A 23,459-nucleotide genomic window follows, 5' to 3' on the forward strand; every position below is an offset into this window, starting at 1 on the left:
GGGAAAGCTTCGTAGGGAGCAGGGATCCGGGGTAGGGACCGAGGACCAGCCTTCGATGGACAAAGGAGGGGACAAGAGGAGAGCAGCAGGGACTTCCTGGCCTGGGGAGGTCAAGGACGAAGACGCAGGATGGCCCGTGCAGGGTGGCCCGCAGTGGGCGGCTCACAGGAAGCCAATCAACAGACCCGACTGGAGTGCGTCCGTGCAGGAGGGAGGTGAGGGGGAGGGTTAGCAGAGTGGCAGGGTCGGATCGTGGACGGGCTAACATATTAGGCCGAGGAGGTCCCGTTTCGTTCTAGGTTTTAAAGATTCCTTTGGCAGCCGCATAGGATGCGCTATGCGAGAGAGCACAGGTGTAGGGGTGATGAAGGTTGTAATCGGGTCCTAGGTCAGTGGGAAGGTAGTGGTCAAGAGCCTGCCACGGGGGAATGTGGGTCATCCGTCCAGCTCGCCCACCGGGTCCGTGGTGGCCTGTGCGAGAGCACTGTCCACGCTCTGCAGTTGTGAGCTGCAGCGACACGAGGGCACAGCACCGCCTGGTGTAGACGGCCTGGGGCACACTCTGGTTTGGGGCCCCGTGAGTTTGCAGCTGCGGCAGGACACTAAACGCTCCACTGAGTGGGGCTTTCTGGAAAACCGGGAGATTCCTTTGCATCCTTTGCTAAAACCTTTACCACAAACGTGCCCATTTTTCCACCCAAGCAGAGAGGGTTGGGTCGGATCGTGGATGAGTAACGACCCCGCAACGACCCAGCTCAGTCTCCCCTCACCTTCACTTACTCAACAAGCAGCTCTTCTTCATCCACTACCTGCCGGGCACCGAGCCTGACACACCTGGGACCACACCACTGACAGCGACACAACATCAACCCCGAAGGACCCGCACAGGGAAAACCTGAAATTCCCGGAGCCAGTTTTTTTTTCCTCATAATCTGTTTCTTTTCTGAGATCTGAATGAAGGAAAGTAATCGGGTTGGAAGACACCTACTGACTGGTGAGGGGCCAGCTACTCCAGGGTTTACCGGATGTATTTTTGCAGCCTAGGGCGGAAGCTGTCCTAGATACAGTGGCTACCGCTGGTAGCACGGAATGGGCGTGTTTCAGATCAGAAGGAAGCACGCCTCCATCGGGAGAAGACTCTTACTGTAGAATGCTTCTGCGTCCTCAGATGCACGTTTTGATCTCAGAGGGTTTAATTCACAAAGTACTAGCAAGTTAAGGAAATACTGGAAAGAAATCCATGACGTCTGCTACGGCGAGCAGCTGTGACCGCAGGCAGGTCCCTCGGGAAGACCTCCCTCCTCCCCCAGTCAACCGCATCTCTGATACATTTTCTAATTCTGTTTACCTTCCTGGAAAGTTTCCTATGGCATAACAGGATGTTACCCTGAGCTTTCCAATAAAAATAGAGAAAGTGAAGTTCTTAGATGAGGAGCAGGCAGGGATGGAAATCAGGAAGAAGCCGGGAAGGAACAGATGACCCAAGGGAAGATAAAGTTCCAGAGATTAACCATGTGTCCAGATGCTCGCAGGAAAACAAGCAGCCGAGTCTAGAAGACAACAGCATTCCCCAGTGCCACACACAGAATGAGGCTGTGATGCCGTGTTCCGCAAATCAAAGACCCCATTAAGCTTCCTGCATCAATCTAGCCTGTACGGGGCTCCGACACACTGGTTCCTGGCACGCAGACAAGCAAATTCACCGCCTCGGCCGGCACCCGCCAGGCTGTGCCCTGGACCACAACAGCACAGGCTGCTGGGCGCTGGGGTCCCCACCCGGAGGGGGGCACCGCTGGGGACCCCGGGCTGGTTCGGGCTTACCTTGTACCAGCTGCGGTCATGCTCCGTGGCAGCGCTGTAGTACTGCAGCACCTTGGGGATTGTGCTCTCGTTGATGCCCTGGAGGTTCAGCTGCCACTCCCCGAGTTTCAGGAAACACCTGAAGACACAGAGACCACCCCCAGGTTGCTGCCCCCGCCCGCAGCCGCCCCCCGGCCCCCAGGAGAACAGCCCATTATGTCTGAGGAGCGTGAACGCCTCCTTGGTATTATGCTGGCTCCCAGGAAGCAACCTGATGGAACTCCCAGGGTTCTCAACCACACGGAAGGAAAAAAGTGGGCCTCAGGGACGCGTTTTTAACGTTTCGCCTCTTCCCCTTGACCTTTCAATGCCAGCATAAGTCAGCACCTGGTACGGGGAGGTCGGTGTGGGCCTACCCACACTGACATCACTTTTTGGTGGGTGTCGGCTGCTGAGTCACTTTTCCTATCGATCGCTACTGGCTTCCCCTCACTTAGCCCTTCTCCTCCGCTTACGATGATAACCGATAGACTACAGAGCAGCCTATTACAGATGCGTTATCTCTGAGAGACCACATTTATGATAATATTAACGCCAGCACTACTGACTGCTACTCTCTTCCAGACACGGCTCTAAATGGTTGAAGTGTTTGTTCCATTAACCCTCACACCGCCCTCTACCACCCTCACAACGAGGAGCTCTCATCATCCCCTTTGCCTAAGATGAGGAAACTGAGGCACAGAGCAGTTAAGTGACTCATTGAAAGTCACACCTCAAAGCAGCAGCACAGCTGGCATTTGCAGAAAGGAGTCTGGCTCTAAAGCCAGACGCCAGGAGGACAGCAGCACAGGGGCGCTCTAGGGCTGCCGAATCCTGAGAAAACAGCAGCAGAAGCTCTGGTGCAGCACGATTCTGTGGCCGCCTGGGGTCCCTACTGCAAAGGCCAGAGGGGGGGTCAGCAAGCCACAGCCCAGGGAGCCTTGAGCATTCCTGCTGCGCTGTGGAGGCTGCTGCTGTTGGGGGGACAGGAGTATGACTGGCCCTGGGCACCAGCGGGGACCTCACCGGGCCATGAGTTTGTGCAGCTCTTGCTTGTGCTGCTGGTCCTCGGTCGCGATGGCATGCTGCGCTTGCTGCTGCATGGTCTGCACGAAGTGCTGCATGTGCTGGAAGGCATCGATCTGTACGGGATAAAAGCACGGGGTGCTGTTTGGCATTCGGGCTCGCCTCACAGGAAAGGACCCCCCTTCAGCTCACGAGCAAGTGAGCCAACCCCCTCCCCCAACCAGGAGAGCACCTTGGAGCACAGGGAAAGGGTCCCCTAGGACAGGCATGACGCTGGAAGACGGTTGGGCTTTTCAAGAAGACTCTCCTTGGCTAACTGTACCACTATTTAATAAGCCTTGGAAAAGCTACTGGCCTGGTTCCCTCGAAATAACGATTCATAGGGAGAAACGTGAAACAACTGCTTACTGCACCATCATCACGTGGCCCGCGGGGAAACCAGGCTCATGGGGGACTGTTTCGAGCCAGTAAAACTTTGGTATTTGTACCTTGGACACCCCAGCAGAGCCCAAACTATAGTTTTAAAAATCCAATAGAAGCCTCAGTACCCAAATAACACAGAGATGGGGTGAAGTCCCTCATCCATCCATCCAAAGAAGCAGGGGGAAGACACTGGCTGAGCAGACATGTAGCTGACCGGGGAGGCTTGGGAGCAAAAGCTTCACAGCCTCCTCAGGCAGTTTGATCTATTTACACTACGGGACTCGAAACAAAGGGAGCAGAGGCACTTGGGCTGGGAACAGGGGGCTGAACAGGGAAGAGCAGAGTCACAGAGCCAGAGATCTCGGAGCTACCAGCCATCGGTAGAAGCCCACACGTCCACACATGCCAGCATCTTGATAAACGGGGTCTATGCTATTTTTAATGAACTTCACAGGTGCAAACAGAGCATATAGATGTGAAAAGCTCCCACGGGAAAAACGGTGGAATGTAAATCCACAACACAGGGAGGGGAGATGGTATGTGAGAGAAAGTGAAGAAAGAGGCGATGTGTTCTTTGCTGCAGAAGAAGAGGGGAAAAAAATCAATATTTCAGATAAATAAGGTCAGAATGGTCTCTCCTTCCACTTTTTTAAAAACTAGAAACACGTTGGCAATGATGGTCTTGAAGGAAAACACAACTACCTGGCTTGGGGGCCAGGGCTAACCTCAGATACTTTCCAGCTGTAAGGAATTAATTGGCATCAAGAGACAGGGCTCACCCCAGAGCCAGAGCGACGTGATGAACAATTTATCAGGCAGCTAATCCGTGCAAGGGGACGGGGCAGACACACAGATGCTCCGACAGCTAACAAGACACCTGTCCCCCTCAGACAGCTGCCGTTACGGGGTTCCATTACTCACCCTGGCTTTGAAAAATGAACTACATTAGCAGCCTGCACCTGGAAGTGATACATGCTCCTTTATTTTTTCCTCTACGAGAACTGCGCTGACCGGACTTAAATTTGATTGGAAAGGGAAAAAAAAAGAACCAAGAGGAAGCACCAGAAACATCAACCACGCGAAAGGGGACTGGTAGGTAAGTCGGTGCACTGAGCACCAAGCAGGAGCTCTGACACGGGGGCTGTCGGGGGCCTGCGAGCTCCGTGTCGCTGGCAGTCCAGACAGTTTAGAACCTTTTCAGGAGACCCAACAGGGCACTGAACAAAAATTAAATTGCCCAAGCTGGGAGGGCTGCGTAGTAGCTTGGATTTGAAGCTCAGTACTAATTTATCCAGCACAGAAGAATCCATATCCTTCCACTCCGTGGCACGGAGGCCGCTTATTTTCAAGGAATTCAAAGTGTTCTATTAAAAAATTCTTTTCTCAACCTCCAGGAAGCAAGGAGGGGAAAAACTGATTTTTTTTTTCTGTCATGGATGAAGGAAAGGACTGGCCACTCAGAGGAAGGGGCTGCTTCTCCGTGCCCAGAGTACAGCTGCTCGTTGTATTCCTGGTTTGGGGATAAGATCAGCGTCCTCAGCTTAGTGGAATTTCACAGAAGGACCGGCCTGTCTCTAGATTCCGGAAAACAGAGCACATACACCTACGGCCTGACACCTCACGCGGGGCAGAACACCACTGTTTACTGAACTGTCTGTAGTGGAGGAACGTAAAGCTCAGAGAAGGGCTTGTTCACTGGCACGGCTGTTGTCACGTAGCTGGTCCTCTGAGTAACTGCCGCACTCCTGTGAAGACGTGGCACCTCTAGCTCTGGGCTCGGGGTTCAAGCACCTAACTTGAAAGAGGTTTCTAAATTTCTAATGCATGTCGTTTCATGGCCTCCCATCAGGAGGCCACAGCGTGGAGAGGTCGGGCTGTGGTCGTACGCTGGGAGAAGCCACTCCCTGGTTGACACATTAGCCAGGAGGCTCCTGCTGCCTGCCCTTCAGCAGGACATTCAAAGACTTGGACGCTGTACATAGGAAGGAAACCAGACTACACTCAGATCCAGCACCTCCTGTTTTTCTCATTTGCCTGGAGGAAGGTCAGGCTTTGAATCAGAACTGCTCTGGCCTGGGAAGTTTGCAGAAGACTTACAACCAAACCAAACCAAACCAAACCCCTAAAAACTACAAAAGAAAACAAAGCCCCCAAACGACACACGCGGAGAATGCGGGTCGTTACTACTGAAGTGAACCCACGTCGAAGATCCAGGGCTGCGGGGCAGGGTTCCTGATCCCACTCTCAGTGGCTTTCCCAGTCACAGAGTCAGCCGCCCAAAAGAGCAGTCCACTTCTGGACACGGTCCTGGATTTCCTCGAGCAGGCCCTCCACAGCCACGGCCGCGGTGGTCGCTCTGCGCAGGCCCCACCACGGGGACCACCGTGCCGAGAGGAGCCGAGCTGGGACGCTCTCTCCGCCTGGTAAAGGGGATGAGGAGCCAAAGCAGGTGCTGATTTTGCCTCCAGGGCCAACTTTTCCTTAATCATCACCATCATCCAGGGAGACCACTTCAAAAAATAAAACCAAAACCCACACCAGGAACCACCTCTATTTCCCTGTCCGGGGAAGGACTCGTCTGTAAATAAAGTTAAGAGGAATTCTATGCTGGCTCCAAGAAGACGCTCCCTACTGGATTCAGCATCATACCCTGGGTGTTGCTGCCTCTGAATCCCAACTGATGATTGGGAAGGAGACGAGGAGTCTGAAAAACCAAGTTGGTCTTGTGAAATCTCTGGTCTATGTTTTCACAAATACGCTGCATTTTTGGTACCGAACGGCCCACCTTCTCTTGGCGGTATGTTCCAGCATCCTCTGTCTGCTAACGGGTATAACTGTGGCCACACCCAGTAGTTGGATCAATGGTATGCGTGCATGCCTTCAAATAGGATTCACTTCCGAAATCAGGGCAAACAGCTTCCTAACAGGAGCAAACTCCCTGGCACCCGGGTTTGGATGCTGTTTCCTTCTGGGCCCCGAGGCTGTGAGAAGCCGGTTAGCGAGCATTCTGGAGAGTCGTGGTCTACTGTTGGATGGACGGGGATACAGACCTTGCGAGTACTCTTCCACATGTTTTTCATGTAGGCGTAGGTCACCTGAGGGTGCACTGTTGGCAGAGGATGGTCAAGCTGCCGAGATGGGTCGACTCCCAGGAGCAACACTAAGGTTTTATGAGCAAGGGCCTTAAGAAGGAGAGGGGCCGGTTATGAAGAGAAGGGGACCAGGAGCGCCGTCGCCCGCAGCCTCCCGCCCACCTTGCGTGGGGGCTACTCACCAGCCTGCCACTCTTCCCACACAGGCTGGCATACTTGAGCCAGGTCCTCATGTCCTCGTGAGGGCTGACCACCAGCGACCGCACCATGAGGATTTTCTGCCAGTCTTCCACGATGCGCTGGCAGCCCTGGTACATTCGAGAGGGAGAACTAGGTTTACCCTCCGCTACAGCTCTGACCCCCAACAAGCAATAGCAAAACCTGCCTCGAACCAAAAAAGAAAATTCATTTTTACAACCGCAACGTTCTCAAGTGAAGGGAACGGTAAAGAAAAACACGTCTCCCGAAGCTCTCAGGATGCAGGACCCGGAGAGCACAGGCTCTGGCGCTTGAGTCCCGGCCCCGCCGCCTACCCTCCGTGTGAGCCTCACGAACTGCCTCACCGCTAACACGGCGTGAACACGGTACCCCCTTCAGAGGGCTACGAGGAGGGCGGCATGAATTAAATTAATTTCTTTTCTGGATTGTAAATAATGCATGTTTAATTTTGATTTTTTTCTTTTTTTTTTTTTTTTTGCTTCAGATCCTCTGGCTGAGGGAGACTATCACTGATAAATTCAATTTCAGATGTGTCATTCGGGGGTGCCTGGCAGGCTCCATCGGTACGGTGTGACTCGATCTCAGGGTTGTGAGCTTGAGCCCCACGTTGGGTATAAAGATTACTCAAAAATAAAATTTAAAAAAATGTATCATTCAGAATTTGAAAGATGAAGTAAGTATAAAAGAAATTTAAATAATTAAAGATTTTATCTATTAATTCATGAGAGACACACAGAGAGAGGCAGAGACACAGTCACAGTCAGAGGGAGAAGCAGGCTCCACGCAGGGAGCCCGACGCGGGACTCGATCCCGGGTCTCCAGGATCACACCCCGGGCTGAAGGCGGCGCTAAACCGCTGAGCCACCCGGGGATCCCAGAAGTTTAAATACTTAAATTTTCAAATGATGCTGCCTGTAAGTAGGGGCATCAACAGTCCTGAAGTTATTGATGCCTAAACCTCCACGAAGACTTGTCTAGATTCTTTCTGCTTCATTTTCATTTGCCTCAGATAAAAAAAAAACTGCATATACAAGGAAAAGCGTTCATTCATTCACACATATATTTTTTAATTAAAAAAACAGGGTGAACTACTCATTATCAAAAGGGATAGGCTAGTATCATATCAAAAACTACTGAGGGTAAGGGAGCCTCTTCTCTTCTATCCTAGCTGTAAGAAGTCAGACTCAGGGGCACCTGGGGGGCTCCGCTGGTTCAGGTCATGATTCCAGGGTCCTGGGGTCGGGCCCCACATCGGGCTCCCTGCTTGGCAGGGAGTTGGCTTCTCCCTCTCCCTCGTGCCTCCCTCCCGCTTGTGCTCACTCATTCACTCTCTCAAATAAATACATGAAATCTTAAAAAAGAATAAAAAAAAAAAAAACAAAAAGCCAACAACAAAGACTCAGAGACAAACCACCAGGGGAGCAGGGCTTATCGCTCCAGCGACAGGTCTATTTGAAAGGTGGATGGGACCAAACGAGCGGTTTTCCATGGACGTGAGCCTGAGAGTCTAGCAACAATAGTTGCAGGCTTTTAAATGTGACAGGATCCAGCATGACCTAAATAGAGAACCCAAGGCAAGTGGGGCTGACCTCTCAAGCTGCCCCACGGGAGACTCTGGCAGGGGATTTCAACCTAAATGACTTGACCACAAAGTGGCAGCCATCCAGCCAACCAAGGCGGCTCAGTGAGCACTCTGACAGCAAGCCATCCATGAGAGCCAGATTTCTACCACAAACTTAATGCTTTATTTTCAGGCCTTGGACCATATCTTCCCATCCCATTAAGTGTGACAACAGTGATTTGGAAAGTTATAAAAACAGGAAAAAGTACATTGGGTGACTTGGGAACTTCTCACCATCTGCTAGTTTCTTCCAGATGCTGAAATAATCTGGCCCCTGTAAGCCTAAAAGCATCTTGTTGTCTCAAGGTAGGAAAGTCACGAAGGCCTCAGATGACGACAGCATCTTGGACGTGGTAAAGTCAAACATGGGTTTCCCCTCCCCTACACTCGTTTACTCCACCCCGGTCTGGGTCTCTATTTGGATAAAGTCGCCCTTGTTAGGATGGCGGAAGACTCCCCACCACCTCTGATGTGGAAACACTTCACCCCATTATGGGCACTTAAAAAAAAAAAAATGAGGCATGTACAAGTCAGGTGGGAAATGCTTGCTTTGTGGAATTCTTTTCTGGTGTCCAATAGACAATTTTCCATCAAAACATTCACTGGGCATTTCATAATTGCTAATAAAACATATGAAAGAACTGCATGTGCTCATTGCAGAGCATAAACGACTGTATTCACGAACACGATCCTTTGCCCGCTGCTCTTTCCTTGCCAGTGGAATGTGCCCTGAGCTTCCCAGACAGGAATGCAGCCTGGAGTGAAAAGGTTCTATCACGGCCTACTGAGGGGCCCGGAACCCCAGACCCTGATTGGCCTGGAGACAGAATTTGGAAATAGGTGTGGATGGGCCAAGAGGACAGTCTAAAGCCGAGGAGGCGGATTACAATGTGCAGGGGGAGGAGCAGCTTCTGAACGTGCCCTCCTACCGACTCACAGAACGGGAGAGCTGTCGTTTCCAGGAACACTTAAGACCGCTGACTCCCAGATCTGGAACTGACCGCTCCTCACACTCAAGTGATCAGAATGTACAATGAAAACACCGATGGAGGACCTGGAGAGGTTTCTCCACGAGAGGAACTTCAGTAGAAAAGAGTCTGAAGGGACGTCTGGGTGGCTCAGCGGTTTAGCGCCTGCCTTCAGCTCAGAGCGTGATCCCAGATTCCCGGGATCGAGTCCCGCATCGGGCTCCCTGCAGGGAGCCTGCTTCTCCCTCTGCCTGTGTGTCTGCCTCTCTGTGTGTCTCATGAATGAATAAATAAAATCTTTAAAAAAAAAAAAAAAAGTCTGAAGAGAGACAGAGGAGGACTCTGGCCTGAGGATCTGTAAACGGCAGGGGCTGCTTGGCTGAAACACGAGGCAGCCCCGTTTAAAAAGCCGGATGCCGGCGGCCAGTAAATGGATTTAGAGCAGTGGTTCTGGTTGGCCACATATTGGAAGCATGTGGGGTGGCTGAAAAGATACTGATCCCGGGTCTATCCCCAAAAGTTTCCTTTTATTTGGTCTGGGAAGTGGCCTGGGAATCCAGATTTTAAAAACCTCTGCAGGTCATTCCATCGGGCAGCTGAGGCCAGGAACCACTGATCCCGAGGCTAAGATTCCCAACAGGCTGCCTGGAAGCGTCACTTACTAAGGACATTTCCTCGTGTTTCTAGAGAAGGGTCGGCGCAGGCTGGAGAGCTGGTCATCTCCTCACCCCTAAGGGCTTAGGTGCGCAGCCTTTGGGTGCTCTGCCTCGAATGCAACCCCAGCCTCCGTGGGGAGGCAGCGAGTGCGTGTTGAGCAAGCGCAGGGGAGCGAGAGGCGGCGGGCGGCCCGGGGCTTTCTAGCAGGCTCACCTGCAGTCTCTCCCACCAGATCTGGCGGATGATCTCCCGTCGCTCGGGGACAAGTTTGTACTGGATAACCTCCTCCAGCTCGGACAGCATGTGGCAAGAAACCATGGCCTGGTGGAAGCAAACCACATTCCGACTTAATACTGCATCAACAATCCAAAAGCCAGGATTCATTGCAATCATTCCTTCTGGTGTCAGGGTATCTGCTGAGAATACACAGGCATGTTCCCAGCGGCCTGGGAGTGCGCTCTAGCCCAGGCTGAAAAAAGAACTGAAATGAGCCTCTAAACGTTCGACACTCACCCCATATGCCCGACTGTAGCTCTCTCCTGCCATAGCAGTTAACTCCGCATCCAGCAGGTCTCTGGCTTTGTCGATGCACTAGAAGGGAAACAAGAGAACCACAGAACTGAGCGCGGGCCTCGGGGTAGGGGTCGTGCTGTGTTTTCAGCCTGGCCAGCGAGCTGGAGGTTACTCACTTTGCTTAAAAATCAAGTGATGAAGAGAGGAGTTCGCTGAGAAAGAAAGAAAGAAACCTTTTATCAGATCTGTAAGGCTAAAGAACATTATCCCATTTCTCAGAAAACACAGAACATGTAAGAACCGAAAGCTTCCCGTCCTGCATCCTGGGAACCGGGGAGGGAACGTGTAGGCTTAGAAACGGAATCACTGTGTTCTTGCGCCTCCAGAGGCCAGCGTGGACCTGCCTGCTTCCATCTCCTCCTTGCTGGACACACCTGTGAAACTCAACTGTGTGAACTCTCAGGGCCTCCACGTGGGCGTCACTGGCTCCTAAGCATCCTGCCCTCACGAGGGAGCCCTCTGCTACCAGCAGAGAACGCCCAATCCTGTCCATGTCACGGGGGCTTCTGTGCTCGCGACTCGGACGGCGCAGGCCTCAGCTGGGGTCAATCCGAGCTCGGAGCACGGCCACAGGACTGCGGGTGGGGACTTCTGTTTCATCAACTGAACACCTCACACGTGGAGCTTTTCTTTCTCGAATGTTTGAGATCAATGACCGCATCCTCATCCCTGAGGTGCTCAGGTCGTTTACCCCAGCACCTCAGCCAAGACAGCCCAGCGCGTGTCAGGATGTGATGACCTCATTCTTTCACTCTGCGAGCCAGCACAGGACTTTCACATACGTGCTATCTTTCCTGGAAGGTCATCGCCTAGAAGCCGGGACATAGCCGTACAGCCAGGAGAACCCAGGGGCCGGTCTCTGCTGCAGAGGGGACTGCTGCTGTCCAAAGCCTCCTTGGGGAAACAGCCGGTTTCTCTCCACTATGAGGATCGCTGGCAAAGTGACCACGGCACGCGGAGATGACCCGAGAAGCTAATTCCAGAACAGCGTAAACGGTGGCTTGTCCCTCTCAGAGCAGAAAGGGGCTCTGGCGGACGTGCCGGCAGTCCTCGTAGGAGTACTATGCTCCAAAGCCTAGAATCTAATGAGCTCACAGGGCCAAACACCAGAACTGAAGTACGTGAGCCCATTTCTAGGGGCACCGCGTGCCTAGGAACTGACGGGGTACACAGTTATCTTCTTTGTGAGACGCTCTGATTACACATGAGTTTTTACCTGTTGTGCCAAGGAGAAGAGGTCCTGATGCAGCGCCAGCACGGCTCTATAAAATGCCCCATCGTGGGTGTCCCGAGGGATCATACAGGTGTACTCCTCCATGCTGTCCCACTGGCCTACAACACACAGAAGCATTAGGGCCGTCAGCTCGCCGCGCTAAGGCAGCAGCTCAAACAGGCCTTGTCACCGTTACTTGCATTTAGCTTGGGGCTCAGACAAGACAAACTTGTGCCCGATGTATCAAAACCCTACAGAGACTCTCTCTACTCTATGGGGTTGCGCGAGCCAATCTAACAAACAAAGCCACATCTGTCTTCCAAACACAGGCCTCCATTGCTGCCCCGGGGGGTTCCATGAAAGATGGGAGGATCCGCGTGAGTGCCAAGCCTGCATGTCAAGAGGCTTTAATGTAGCACCTCATTAACCTAGAGAACTCTCCGGTTCCCCTAGGTGAGATGGAATGGCTTTCTTCCTACTCGCAAGGCAGCTCACACTTCAACGGTACGTTGGAAATGACATTATCCCCTAAGCAACTGAACGCGGCCGTTACCCAGACAGGGGCAGGATTAGACAGATAGTTTGCCCGCCTCGCTCTGGCACTACCTGTGCCTCAGGAGGGAAGAGAGAAATATTTTAAGAGGCTGTGCTGTAACAGAAAGATGGGCTCCGTCATAGCACGGTGGGCTCTATCAGGGCAGACGGGGCAAACGGCTGCATCCGGGAAGAGAGATTCGCTTCCCCCGATGGGGTGAGCACGTATCAAACGCCAACATTTCCAAGACCATCTGCAGAAAAGATATCAGCCTCATTAGCTGCAAACTGCAGGGCAGCTGATTTTACAAGGCATTTTACTGCCCTTCACTCCAGACCATCGGCTCATTCATTCTCTGTGCCTCTGGGCTAAAGCAAATGGCAAGCGATGACTCCTCAGGAAGCAATTTGTTTTTGAAAAATGTTCTGGATCCAGCCCAGAGCTCATGAACGGGAAGGATATAAGCTCTGTGACGCCAGAGGGATGGAATGGAGGTAGAAGGTTACATAACCTTCCTCTGGGCTCCATAGGTGAACAGCCTGTGGATTCCTTCCCCTCCCGTTGAGAACATCTCTCGAAAAGAGGGTAATCCTCTCAGCGGGCACCTGCTGTCAGAAATCTACCCGTGCCTGCTGGACTAAATGGAAATCTCTGCCTTAAAATACTCAGGGAGTTGGAATAAGGTGGGTGAGTGTTGGGCAAGGAGAACAGGAAATACAAAATTGTCAAAATGTTTATGACTGTTGGAGAAGGTGTTGGAGAAGGCATATGGGGATGTATTGTACTATTTTCTTCACTTTTATATGTTTTAGGAAAGTTCTAGAATAACAGTTAAGAAATGAGAGAGGGCAGAAGGTTGTCTTCTCTCTTTATTCCTGCTCGGGTTACAGACATGATGGCTGGAGCTCCAGCAGCCACAACGTATCATGATGTAGATTCAAATATGGAGGCCTCATGCACAGCAGAAGATACGGAGAGAGACTAATGACAGTGGAACCAGAACAGTAGGTAGGAAATTTCTACTTGTAGATTTTATTTATAACACAGAAAGATGGCCCAGTAATTTGTTTAACATAAATGATACCAAACAAACCCCACGATATATCTCGAGTTTGCTGCTTGCTCACCGGTTTCCTTGGGTTCACCAGGAAGGGCCATTTTTACCTGCGTCTAACGAGTTAATCGTGGTCACCAGGTAGAAGGGACACCTGGGAGAGGTACATGTGCATACAGAGCGCTGGACACTTCTGTGGACCTGACATCTCCACCTGGAGCCACAGCGCCTTCCCTGTTGAACGTGAGTCCCCTGCCTCCCCCACCTTGCCTGGGGTGCCGGCGAGGGAAGCCTCTCACCTAAGCCCCACGCAGCTGCAGCAGCCATGCGGGCCATCTTGGCTTGGGTCTCGTCATTAACCAGGGTCCACTTTTCACAGCACTGCTGGTGGAGCTGCCCCCTTGGAGGAGAAGAACCACAGAGTTGGATTAGCTGAAATCACCTCCATAACCTGCTCCTCTTCCTCGCCACCCCTGGGTTAATAAGCTGGGCTCCACCGGGACTGGTTGACGAGGGCCTGCCCAAAACTGGGAGCCTTTAAATAAAAAGCACCCTTGACTGGGTCCTAAAATATTGGAGAAGTGGTCCGCGATTTGTTGTTTCTATGGCCTAGTGGCTTACGATTTGTCTGCGAGTTGACTTTATCAAAGAGAGGGACTGTGTCTAACTCTCTGTGATCTGAAATGTCCTGAACATCTGGCCCCCTTCATAAATATTAAACAGCTTCTGTCCTATGCCAAGAACTGCGGCTCTTCCCCCTCGCAGGCCTACAGAGAAAGCAATCTGAAGAGACACATCTGGACCCTCGTTTTGGGCTCAAAGCTGTAGCGGGAACGGGCTCCTAAAAGTGTGAGACAAATGGCTGTGGTCTGAGATGAGGCTCGAGCGAAAGCAGCCAGCACAGAAGGAAGAAGGCTCTACCACGGTCACACCCACCAGAAATCCAGATGCTCACTCAGATTTTGCACAACTCCCATGGCTGTTGAGATCTGAATGGTGCTCCACAGACCTGAAGCCACAGACAGCCAGGGACAGTACATTCTAGCTCGATACACAGCTCAGATCAAAGAGAGGAAGGGGAAGTGGGCAGCCCTATGCACTTACTGAAGCTCAGGGACGGAGCAGGATGAAGGTGGATGTTGGCTTCCTGCCATCCACACCCAGAAACCTTCCCCTGCTGGGCCCCGTGAGGGCTGACCCGAGAGCAGCAGTGCTCACACTGCCTCTGCATCGCAATCCCGGGGTGCCGTCAAACTGACTGCTGGGCGTCACCCTCGAGTTCGGACTCTGGAGCTCTGCGCTGGGGCTAACAATGCACACATCTAACAAGATTCTAGGTGATGCTGAGACTGTGGCCCAGGGGCCACAGTTTGAGAACCACTGGCTCAGCAGCAGGTTTTGGCTGGGGTCCTTCCTGGACGTAGGGGAGAAAGCTATCTCATCTCCGGATGGTCCCTCCAACCCTAGATTTGTAATGTGCACAGCTGGTGGCCGCAGGGGACTCACGGTCCTCTAGCCTTCTCTCCGGACCACCCAGTTCTGTGCCACGGGCCTGGGGTATAGCTTCACTTTCATCTGGAGGCAGGCAGTGAGTTGAGTATGAGACACCACACACTGTTACCTCCAAAGACAAAACAGGGAGCAGTCCAGGAGCAGCATCCTGGAGCAGTGGCCCCTGATGTAACGGGCACCGCCTTCGGGCCACGGCTATGTCAACAGCTGCCAGCACACAGAGGTGGGTTCCCTTCTCATGAGCATTTGCTACAAATAAGAATACTGAACCTGAACTCTCAAAGGCAGGGGGAAACGAAATCTAATGAATAAAAAAATATGAGACCATCTGTGGGGCAAACACCAAGATCTGTCTTCTGACCCCTCTGAGCACACCGGGGGAGAACCCTCCAGACTGTGACTCTCCCACCTGGCACGGTGCAGGAAGCTCAGAAAGCATTCGTTCGCGTGGACACCTAACTGGTTGGCTGCCTATCATCTGGCTCCTGAGCAGTCTGTTCTCCGGTACCCAGAGGCCGCCTTACGGAGCAGGGCGGGGAGCCGCTTACTTGCATTCGCTGTGGCAGCAGGTAGGGCTGTGTGTGCGCCCTGGGGCGGGGCTGGGGGGCGAGCTCTTGTAGTTAGTTAGCTTCCTGGAGCCAGAGGAGCATGGGGAGCGGGGTGGGCTCTCAGCTCCCTGGGAACCCCCGATCACGGCTGATGGAACTGACCGAGCCAACCATACAAGAACACTGTAAGATGACCGGGAAAAGCATTCTGCTTCTTTCATCTCTTTTTAAAAATCCCTTTCAGTCTGCTGCATTTCTAAATCCCGTGGTCAGCATCACCAGCCACTTACACTTTATAGGTAATTATGAAACTGGAATGAATCCAAGAGAGTAGAGGTACTGGGGACCGAGTCCTGCCACGGCAGGAGACCCGGATCACCTGCCCTCTGGACCCCTCAGGCAGGCTGTGTCGACCTCACACAGTCAACTTCCCTGAGTGTCACAGGGGATTAGACTGAGTCACATTGAAAGTCCCTTCCAGCAATGCCTGCGTGTCTCAGCGGTTGAGCATCTGACTTCAGCTCAGGGTGTGATCCCGGGGTCTGGGATCGGGTCCCACACTGGGCTCCCCACAGGGAGCCTGCTTCTCCCTCTGCCTGTGTCTCTCACGGATAAATAAATAAAATCTTTAAAAAAAAAAAAAAAAAGACAGTAAGAAAGTCCTTCCATACACCCCAGCTATCCCTACGTAACCTGTGGAAGGAAGTGCTTGTCATTAATTCCTAAAGTGCGGGAGGCGCTGGGAAGGGTCCCAAGGAGGAAGAAACGGGACAGGTGGTCTTTGAAAAGTGGGGAGAGTTTCAAAAAGTGGAAAAAGGAGCAGAAGAGGAAGTGGGCACTTCGGCAAAGTGAATGAACAAATGCAGACCAAACAAATTCTGTGGGGTTTGGACAAAAGTGAAGTTTGGCCAGAGTTCAGATTATGAGGTAAAGTTCACTGAGAAACGGGCTGGAGTCACAACACAAAGACTTGGATGCTAGGCTGTGACATTTACACGAAGCCCAAGGCCAACAGAGAGATACCAAAACATTTTAGGAACTGCTTAGACTTGAATTTTAGGAATGTTTACCCCTTGTGGTTTTTTTTTTTTAAATCTTTCTCTTAATAACATGGTTGCATGATAACCAATTTGATAGTGGAAGAAAATTATTTTTGAAATAATGTGGCTATTTCTCAACATACTATTCTTTTGCTTTAGATCGGTACTGTCCAAAAGAAGTTTCGAGGGATCCCTGGGTGGCGCAGCGGTTTGGCGCCTGCCTTTGGCCCAGGGCGCGATCCTGGAGACCCGGGATCGAATCCCACGTCGGGCTCCCGGTGCATGGGCCTGCTTCTCCCTCTGCCTGTGTCTCTGCCTCTCTCTCTCTCTCTCTGTGACTATCATAAATAAATAAAAAAAATTTAAAAAAAATTAATTAAAAAAAAAACAAAAGAAGTTTCGAAAGTGATGGAAATGTTCTATGTTCTACATCTGCACCGTCTGTGGTAGCTGCTAGCCACGTGTGGCTATGGAGTACTTGAAATGTGGCTAGTGTGACCTGAATGATTAATTTTATCTATCTATCTATCTATCTATCTATCTATCTATCTATCTATCTATCTATCTATCTACTTTATTTATTCATGAGAGACACACAGAGAGAGGCAGAGACCGGGGAGCCCGATGCAGGACTCGACCCCAGGACCCCGGGATCACACCCTGGGCCCACGCGGACGCTCAACCGCTGAGCCACCCAGGGATCTCATTTTATTTATTTTAAATAGCTACACTTGGCTAGTGGCTAGTGCAGTTTCTAGATACCTGCTGGACATCAGAAAACAAAAACAAAACCCCCAATCCTTAGTTGTACAAAGTAATGAGGCAGGTCTGATAGGATATGCTTCTTCACATGGGTGAAGGAGTGTGAATGCTAATTACAGAAATAAGTACTTGAATCTCCCTGCTAATGGTTAAACCAGACAAACTAATTTCAAGTAATTTTAGAACGATTATCTGTATATGTGTGATCCAATGCCTAAGGCTAAAATCATTGACATTAAATTTTCATGCGGTACAATTACATCTCCTATCTTAAGAATACAGTAACAACCTTATATTAAAAAACAAAAATAGCAATCACTTATCGAAGAGTGTCTATAATTAGGCACAGAAGGAATGTGTAGTGGGAGGACATTCTTTTCAGAAGACTGCCTTTAATATTTTTTCCCAATAACATTCTTAAATCGTCCAAGCTATAAAATGTCAAAACAACTCTACGTTTGCCTATTTACGTAGCCTGCCGTTTACTAATCTAGGGGAACATTACGCGGCCCTTCAGCACCTGTAGGCAGTGATGTGAAAGAGCGGCTCACACATGTTAAAAGTGGAAAAACAAGGTGCAAACGGTGCACAGGGCACAGGGAGGCCGGGGGACAAGGAGAAGACTTGGTTTACACAGTCCTGTCACTGTTTTGTACTAGTGAGTTTTGTGCCATCATCTTTTCTAAAAAATAATGCTTTAAAAATAAAAGACGAATGTAAGAATGTAGATTAAAAAAAACAAATCCGGGATCCCTGGGTGGCGCGGCGGTTTGGCGCCTGCCTTTGGCCCAGGGCGCGATCCTGGAGACCCGGGATCGAGTCCCACGTCGGGCTTCCGGTGCATGGAGCCTGCTTCTCCCTCTGCCTGTGTCTCTGACTCTTTCTCTCTCTCTGTGTGACTATCATAAATAAATAAAAATAAAAAAAATTAAAAAAAAAAATCCTTCTGGGGCAGATCCACGGGGGGGGGGGGGTGCGCAGGCCGTGGACGGCCCCTGAGGCCTGCTTGCGGGGGAACCTCAGGCTTTGGGCTGATCTGGCCTCTGAGGAGCTCTGGGTGTTGGAAGGTCTTGCCTTTATCCCAGAAGCTAGAACTGTAACTCCTTCTGTGCTCACTTCCACATCTAATCAGCCTCCAAATCCTGTCAACACGCCTCCCAAACAGCCCCTTCCCTCTCCACCCCCACCATCTGTCCCCTTGGGCCTCTGAGCTGGTCCTGCCATCCCTTCTCTGGTCTCCCTTCAATTCACTCTCTTACTTTGCTCCGAGAGGGTTTTGTCCGAGTCCCTGGATGAAGCGTCTCAAGAGGGCAGGGATTTTTCTTCTTTTCCAGAATCATTAGCAAGAGATAATAAAGAGAAAACTGAGGCTGCAGAGTAAGAACCTGAGGTCCTCCCAGTCGGAGTTCAAGAGGGAGCAGGTATAGATCCCAGGGGCTCACCCGAGCCTCTCCTGTCCTAGAGCACTACAGTTTAAGTTTGAAAAAAAAAAAAAAAAAAAAAAACCAAAACACCCGGGTGGTAGATGATTCTCAGGAAGGTAGCAGGTGAAACAAACATAAGGGTCTAAGGTGAGAACTCTGCACGGGGGAAGCCCTTCCAGTCCCAAAACCCCAGCAAGGACATCGGTGGCAGCCACTTGGCCGCTGTGTGGACGCAGCTCACCATTCCCCCAAGGCCTCGAGGCAGCGCATGCGGCCCAGCATCAGCTCGGGGTCATCCTTGTTCGTGTCCATCTTCTTATCATAGGCCACCAGCGCATCCTCCCACTCGTGCAGTTTCTCGTACCAGGTAGCCTGGATCTCCTGCCAAGTGGAAAAGAAAGAGGCTGTTGTGGGCATGGAGAGCAAGCCACACGCTGCCTCTCCTAAGGCGCTAGGTGCTTCACCCATCCCCATACGTCTTGGCTCTGGTTGAAAAGAACTTGAGAACGTCTGGAGCTATGTCTGGGGGTGGTGTGAATGCTGGTGACTTGGCACACGGACGGAACGATCCTGGGACGATGCAGGAGCAGACGGCAGGCTGTGTCCACGCCTCATCACTTCCTGCCGAGACGCCAGGGTCCCCAGAGCTCCGCATGTGGGGAGGCAACAACAGGGGAAATCGTTGGCGACGGCGGGAAGCCCCGACCAGGACTCCTGCAAGATGCCACGGCCTGGATCCGCTGGACTGCGGATGGCGGGCCACAGGACCGGGATGGCAGCCGCTTTCCTGGCGGGGCCAGAAAGACCAGGCCTTTATGCATAGTTGTTAGAGGAAAATCACTCGCTTTTTAAAAGCTCCTGATGCTCTGCGTTTTTAAACTTTCAGGAAATAATGATTTAAAACACAATAGAACACTGCCACTTAAAATTCTTTGGAAAACCTTTCCTCCTTCCACCCAATGTTCCCTCCTGCTCAGCGCTTGGCAGCTTCACCAGTGTCAGGGGCCAAAGGCTGGTTTCCATCACCCGGGCAGATGGTGTGCCTCGCTGACACGTGGTGCTGGCCACGTGAGCACAGACTCCGGCTCTCTAAGTGGTCAGGGGATGGACTGTTTTATGTCTCGGCCTGCCCCCCACCGGCCCCCGCCTCAGCCGGTCTTCTGGGCTTCTCTATCTCCAGCTCTAGCTGGAGAAAGAGGATATTTCCCTACCAGGCCAGGGTCGTGGCTCTCCAGGGATCCTGCTAACAAGACGATTCCACAGTGGAATCTGTATTCGATGCAGGCCCCACGTGAATTTCCCCCACCATCCTCCTCTCCTTTCTTTTTTTTTTTTTTAAAGATTTTTTTATTTATTTATGATAGACATAGAGAGAGAGAGAGAGAGAGAGAGAGAGAGAGAGAGAGGGGCAGAGACACAGGAGGAGGGAGAAGCAGGCTCCACGCTGAGAGCCCGACGCGACGCTCGATCCCGGGACTCCAGGATCGCGCCCTGGGCCAAAGGCAGGTGCCAAACCGTTGAGCCACCCAGGGATCCCCCCTTCCTCTCCTTTCTAAATAAAACTGGTATTTGCGTGGTACACGTGCTGACCGCTACTCTGCTGAGCTCGCTGAAAGGACCTTTCCTTCCTGAACCTCTGTAAGGAGGTCACTTCTACTTTCGGTTGTGAACTCGTGCCGACGTCCCCTCGCTGGTCTCTGGCATGGCCAATCCCCTCCGCGGGCCCTGCACGAGCCTCGCCCCAGCGTCGGTGAACGGCACGGCTCTCCAACACAGGCACACCTGGCTCTGTGGCAGGTGACACTACCTAAACTTCACTTTCTAAGCCTGTTGAGAAGAATATAAGAGAGAAAACATAGAAGAGTCACTGTCCTTCAGAGGCGTCACTGTGAAGACAGTGTCCAATGAAAAATGCTGAAACTGAAAAGGAACGCTGGTATTTTCCCATTTTGGGTTTCTGCCCCGGGGTGGGAAAGAGAACGGGGCCCGTGACTGGCAGATGGCAGGCGCTCGGCAGGAACGGGCGGAAGGCAGAGGGAGCGGCATATGGGGCAGGTCAGGCAGGGGGCAGGATATTCTGAATTGCAATAGATTGCGGAAACTATAAGGTTTAAGCAATGAATCACACAAGATCCTAATGGGATTGCTGTTACATAAATTGTGCTGAGAAAGCGCAGACTCTGCCAAGAAAAGGCAAATCGTTGTCGAGCCTAATGTGCTTCAGCTACCTAAATATAACAGAAAATCCACCCTGGGCTTAGCGATGATCCTGGCGCTCAGGGCCACGTTTAGGGCCTGGAGACGGAGGAACTGGCCCCGAGGGCCGGCCCTCTGAGCCGCAGGGGATAAGCTATCCGCTGGCAGACCACCTGAACGCCAGATGCTCGCGAATCCCTGCTTCTCGGGGCGCTTACTGTGGCCCACGCTCCGGGGTCACCCAAGGAGGGGCGTCTCTGCCTGGAGTTACGGGCCCCCTCCGCCGAGGATGGTGGCAAAGGTGGATGAGACACAGTCCCTTCTGCTGTCATCAGGAGAGTTGCCATCGTGGTCTAGTTACAGATCTGAACTCAGGACGGCAAACTGCTCCAACTTCCTAGCCCCCGTGTGAGGCAGAGCCTGTGAGGCAGCACCGATCTCTTCTCTCTCACACACCGGGCTCTGGACTTCAGCAAACCTGGGTAAGTGGCCTCCGTGACTCACGAAAGGCTCATCGAATGGACGCAGGATTTAACATTCCGGGGAGTCAATGCTGAGTTGATGAGGTCAATGCTTTATATACGGTTAGGGAGTCACCAGAGCACCGCCAGGGCCACACAGGGTAATGGAAACGTTTACTAGTGATATAAGGCAGAGACGGCAGGAGAGAGGCAGCTATGCGAGCGCGCACCAAGTGGAACAGCTCTTCAACGGCACGTGTCATCACGGTACGTGGCGTTCTGGAGAACTGGCCGTGCTTTCTTCTGAGATAGCCACTGAGCAGGAACCGTGGGCCAGCGGCGATGCTGGTGCCACAGACAGACACACAATAACTCAGGCTGGGGTCATACAGGTGATGCCAGACGGCCTGGGTTCAGGTGCTGGCCCGGCCACGGATTCACTGTCTGCTCAGACAAGGCTGTTGTGCTGATGGGACCACAGGCTCCTCTCCTGTCGCACGGGGTAACAGTCGTACCTCTACTCACAGGGCCCTTGTGAGGACTGAGTGAGATGGAGAACAGAAAATACCGGAAGGGCCGGGCACACGCCAGGGGTTTGAAATCCACCAGCTATTACCATTCATCAGATCCTGTCCTCACGAGCTATATTCAGTGTGGACAGAATCCACACAGCCTTCATCCTCGCAATACAGGAAAGTCAGCATCGGACGTCGCCGATTAGGAGAAAGACAGAAAAGGAAAGCAACTTTCTCAGGGGTGTGGCCGAGCGCCTCCCTAGCCACGTCTCTACCTCTTGCTTTTCCAAAAGGAACAAGGCACTTACCAGCTCTCCGAAGTGTTTCATGGCGTATTCTAACACCCCGGCCGCTGCCTCTGGCTGCTGTAGCTTATTATTAATGCTGGGAAAACAAAAGGAAGAGGTGGTTACACTCACGTTGGGGGGCGGGAGGAGTGGGGGTCAGCGCAGGCGGATGGCTCACCCGCGCGTTGGGGACAGCGTCTTGCAGGTGCGGAGACAGCACCGACTTGTACGACCACCCAGCGAGCTCAGCCCGAATGACTTCATCTAAGGAATGATTTCATCTTGATCCCACCCTCCTGGTTTGAGGGCGCAGCGTCTGGCAGACAGGAAGCCTCGCTGGCTGTGGGGCCCCTTCTCCGCCAGCACAGACGGGCTTCCTCGCAGGCACGGTCAGCCGGGCCGCAGGCGTCTGTCCCCTAGAACCTAGAAGGCCTGCGTCCAGAATCCGCCCTGCTGTCGGACACAACCAGATGACGTCCCTCTGAACTTCTAGCTCTCGCCACCTCTCATCAGTTGCCCAGGGAATGAGACACGGTGGTGGCGCTGAGGCCGGCCTCCTGCGGTAGGGACAGGGCGCCCCGACTACTGTGGCTGTGCAAGCATCTGACTGCTCCCCTGACAGAACCGGTCTCCTTCGCAGTCACCCGCTTCCTTAGACCCTCCTCCAGGGCCAGCCCCCTGCTGCAGAGCCCACCCGGCCCGGGCGCCCCACGTCTGGCAGAGCAAGGTTTCTCACTGACGACACACTGTCGCCCGTGGGCAGCATGTGGCCACTGGGACCAACCGGGGGACTGTAATGTATGGGGACAAGCAGGCCTGGAGCCGGTTAACAGAGAGGCTGTGGAGAACGTCCTGGAAGCCGGACAGCAGCAGGGCTGACACCCTTGTTCCAACAGGAACGTACATATGAGGGCAAACGGCAACTAAGTGGCTACTAATGTTCAGGAAGGAGACGGGGGATGGAGCGGGCCCGAGGAAGTCAGGGGCCAACGGTGACGTTCTCTGTTCAGGCGGGGAGCAAGCCGTCAGAGTCCAGCTTGGGAGTCCAGGCTGTTCTAACGAGTGAGGGATCCAGTTTACTGCCCTAAGTGCAAACTGTCTATCTGATTAGAATGAATTTTTAAGTGGTTTTGGGAAATTCCAGGATTGAGGTTTAACATGGTAATATGGCAACAGATTGCTGGTATAAATATTATTTTTCTAAAATTCAAATTCCACATTTATTCCAAGAAAACCACAAAGGAACTGCCCAAAATCTGTCAAACCAGAGACATTAACATTTGTGAAAGTAATAATCTAATGCCTCATGTTTACAAAGCACATTTCAAATAATCCTTCCAGCCTATCACTCCTTTGACCTCACGCATCCCCGAGACAGTGGGCAGGAAAGGTATTTTCAATTTTGTTTCACTCCTGGGGAGACCCAGGCCTGAAAGGGCAGCAATTTTCCCCAAGGCCCACCATGAATGGCGGACAGTCTCTGTATGATCTGAA

At 52.2% G+C, this 23,459-nt stretch overlaps 1 protein-coding gene across 2 annotated transcripts in view; it reads right to left on the reverse strand.

Annotated features, from left to right (window-relative positions):
- Positions 1–23,459, reverse strand: part of MTOR (mechanistic target of rapamycin kinase) — a 121,628-nt gene that overhangs the window by 18,331 nt on the left and 79,838 nt on the right. For both annotated transcript variants that reach the window (XM_055330970.1, XM_055330971.1), the window contains 10 exons: positions 21,987–22,062; positions 18,748–18,887; positions 13,520–13,620; positions 11,635–11,750; positions 10,359–10,436; positions 10,059–10,166; positions 6,563–6,688; positions 6,339–6,470; positions 2,866–2,981; positions 1,822–1,939 (listed from right to left, as the gene is read on the reverse strand). In XM_055330970.1, coding sequence (XP_055186945.1) covers positions 1,822–1,939; positions 2,866–2,981; positions 6,339–6,470; positions 6,563–6,688; positions 10,059–10,166; positions 10,359–10,436; positions 11,635–11,750; positions 13,520–13,620; positions 18,748–18,887; positions 21,987–22,062 — 1,111 coding nt within the window. The remainder of the gene's footprint in view (positions 1–1,821; positions 1,940–2,865; positions 2,982–6,338; positions 6,471–6,562; positions 6,689–10,058; positions 10,167–10,358; positions 10,437–11,634; positions 11,751–13,519; positions 13,621–18,747; positions 18,888–21,986; positions 22,063–23,459) is intronic.

The sequence above is a fragment of the Nyctereutes procyonoides genome, unplaced genomic scaffold (assembly GCF_905146905.1).
Source record: "Nyctereutes procyonoides isolate TBG_1078 unplaced genomic scaffold, NYPRO_anot_genome, whole genome shotgun sequence".
Taxonomy (NCBI): domain Eukaryota; kingdom Metazoa; phylum Chordata; class Mammalia; order Carnivora; family Canidae; genus Nyctereutes; species Nyctereutes procyonoides.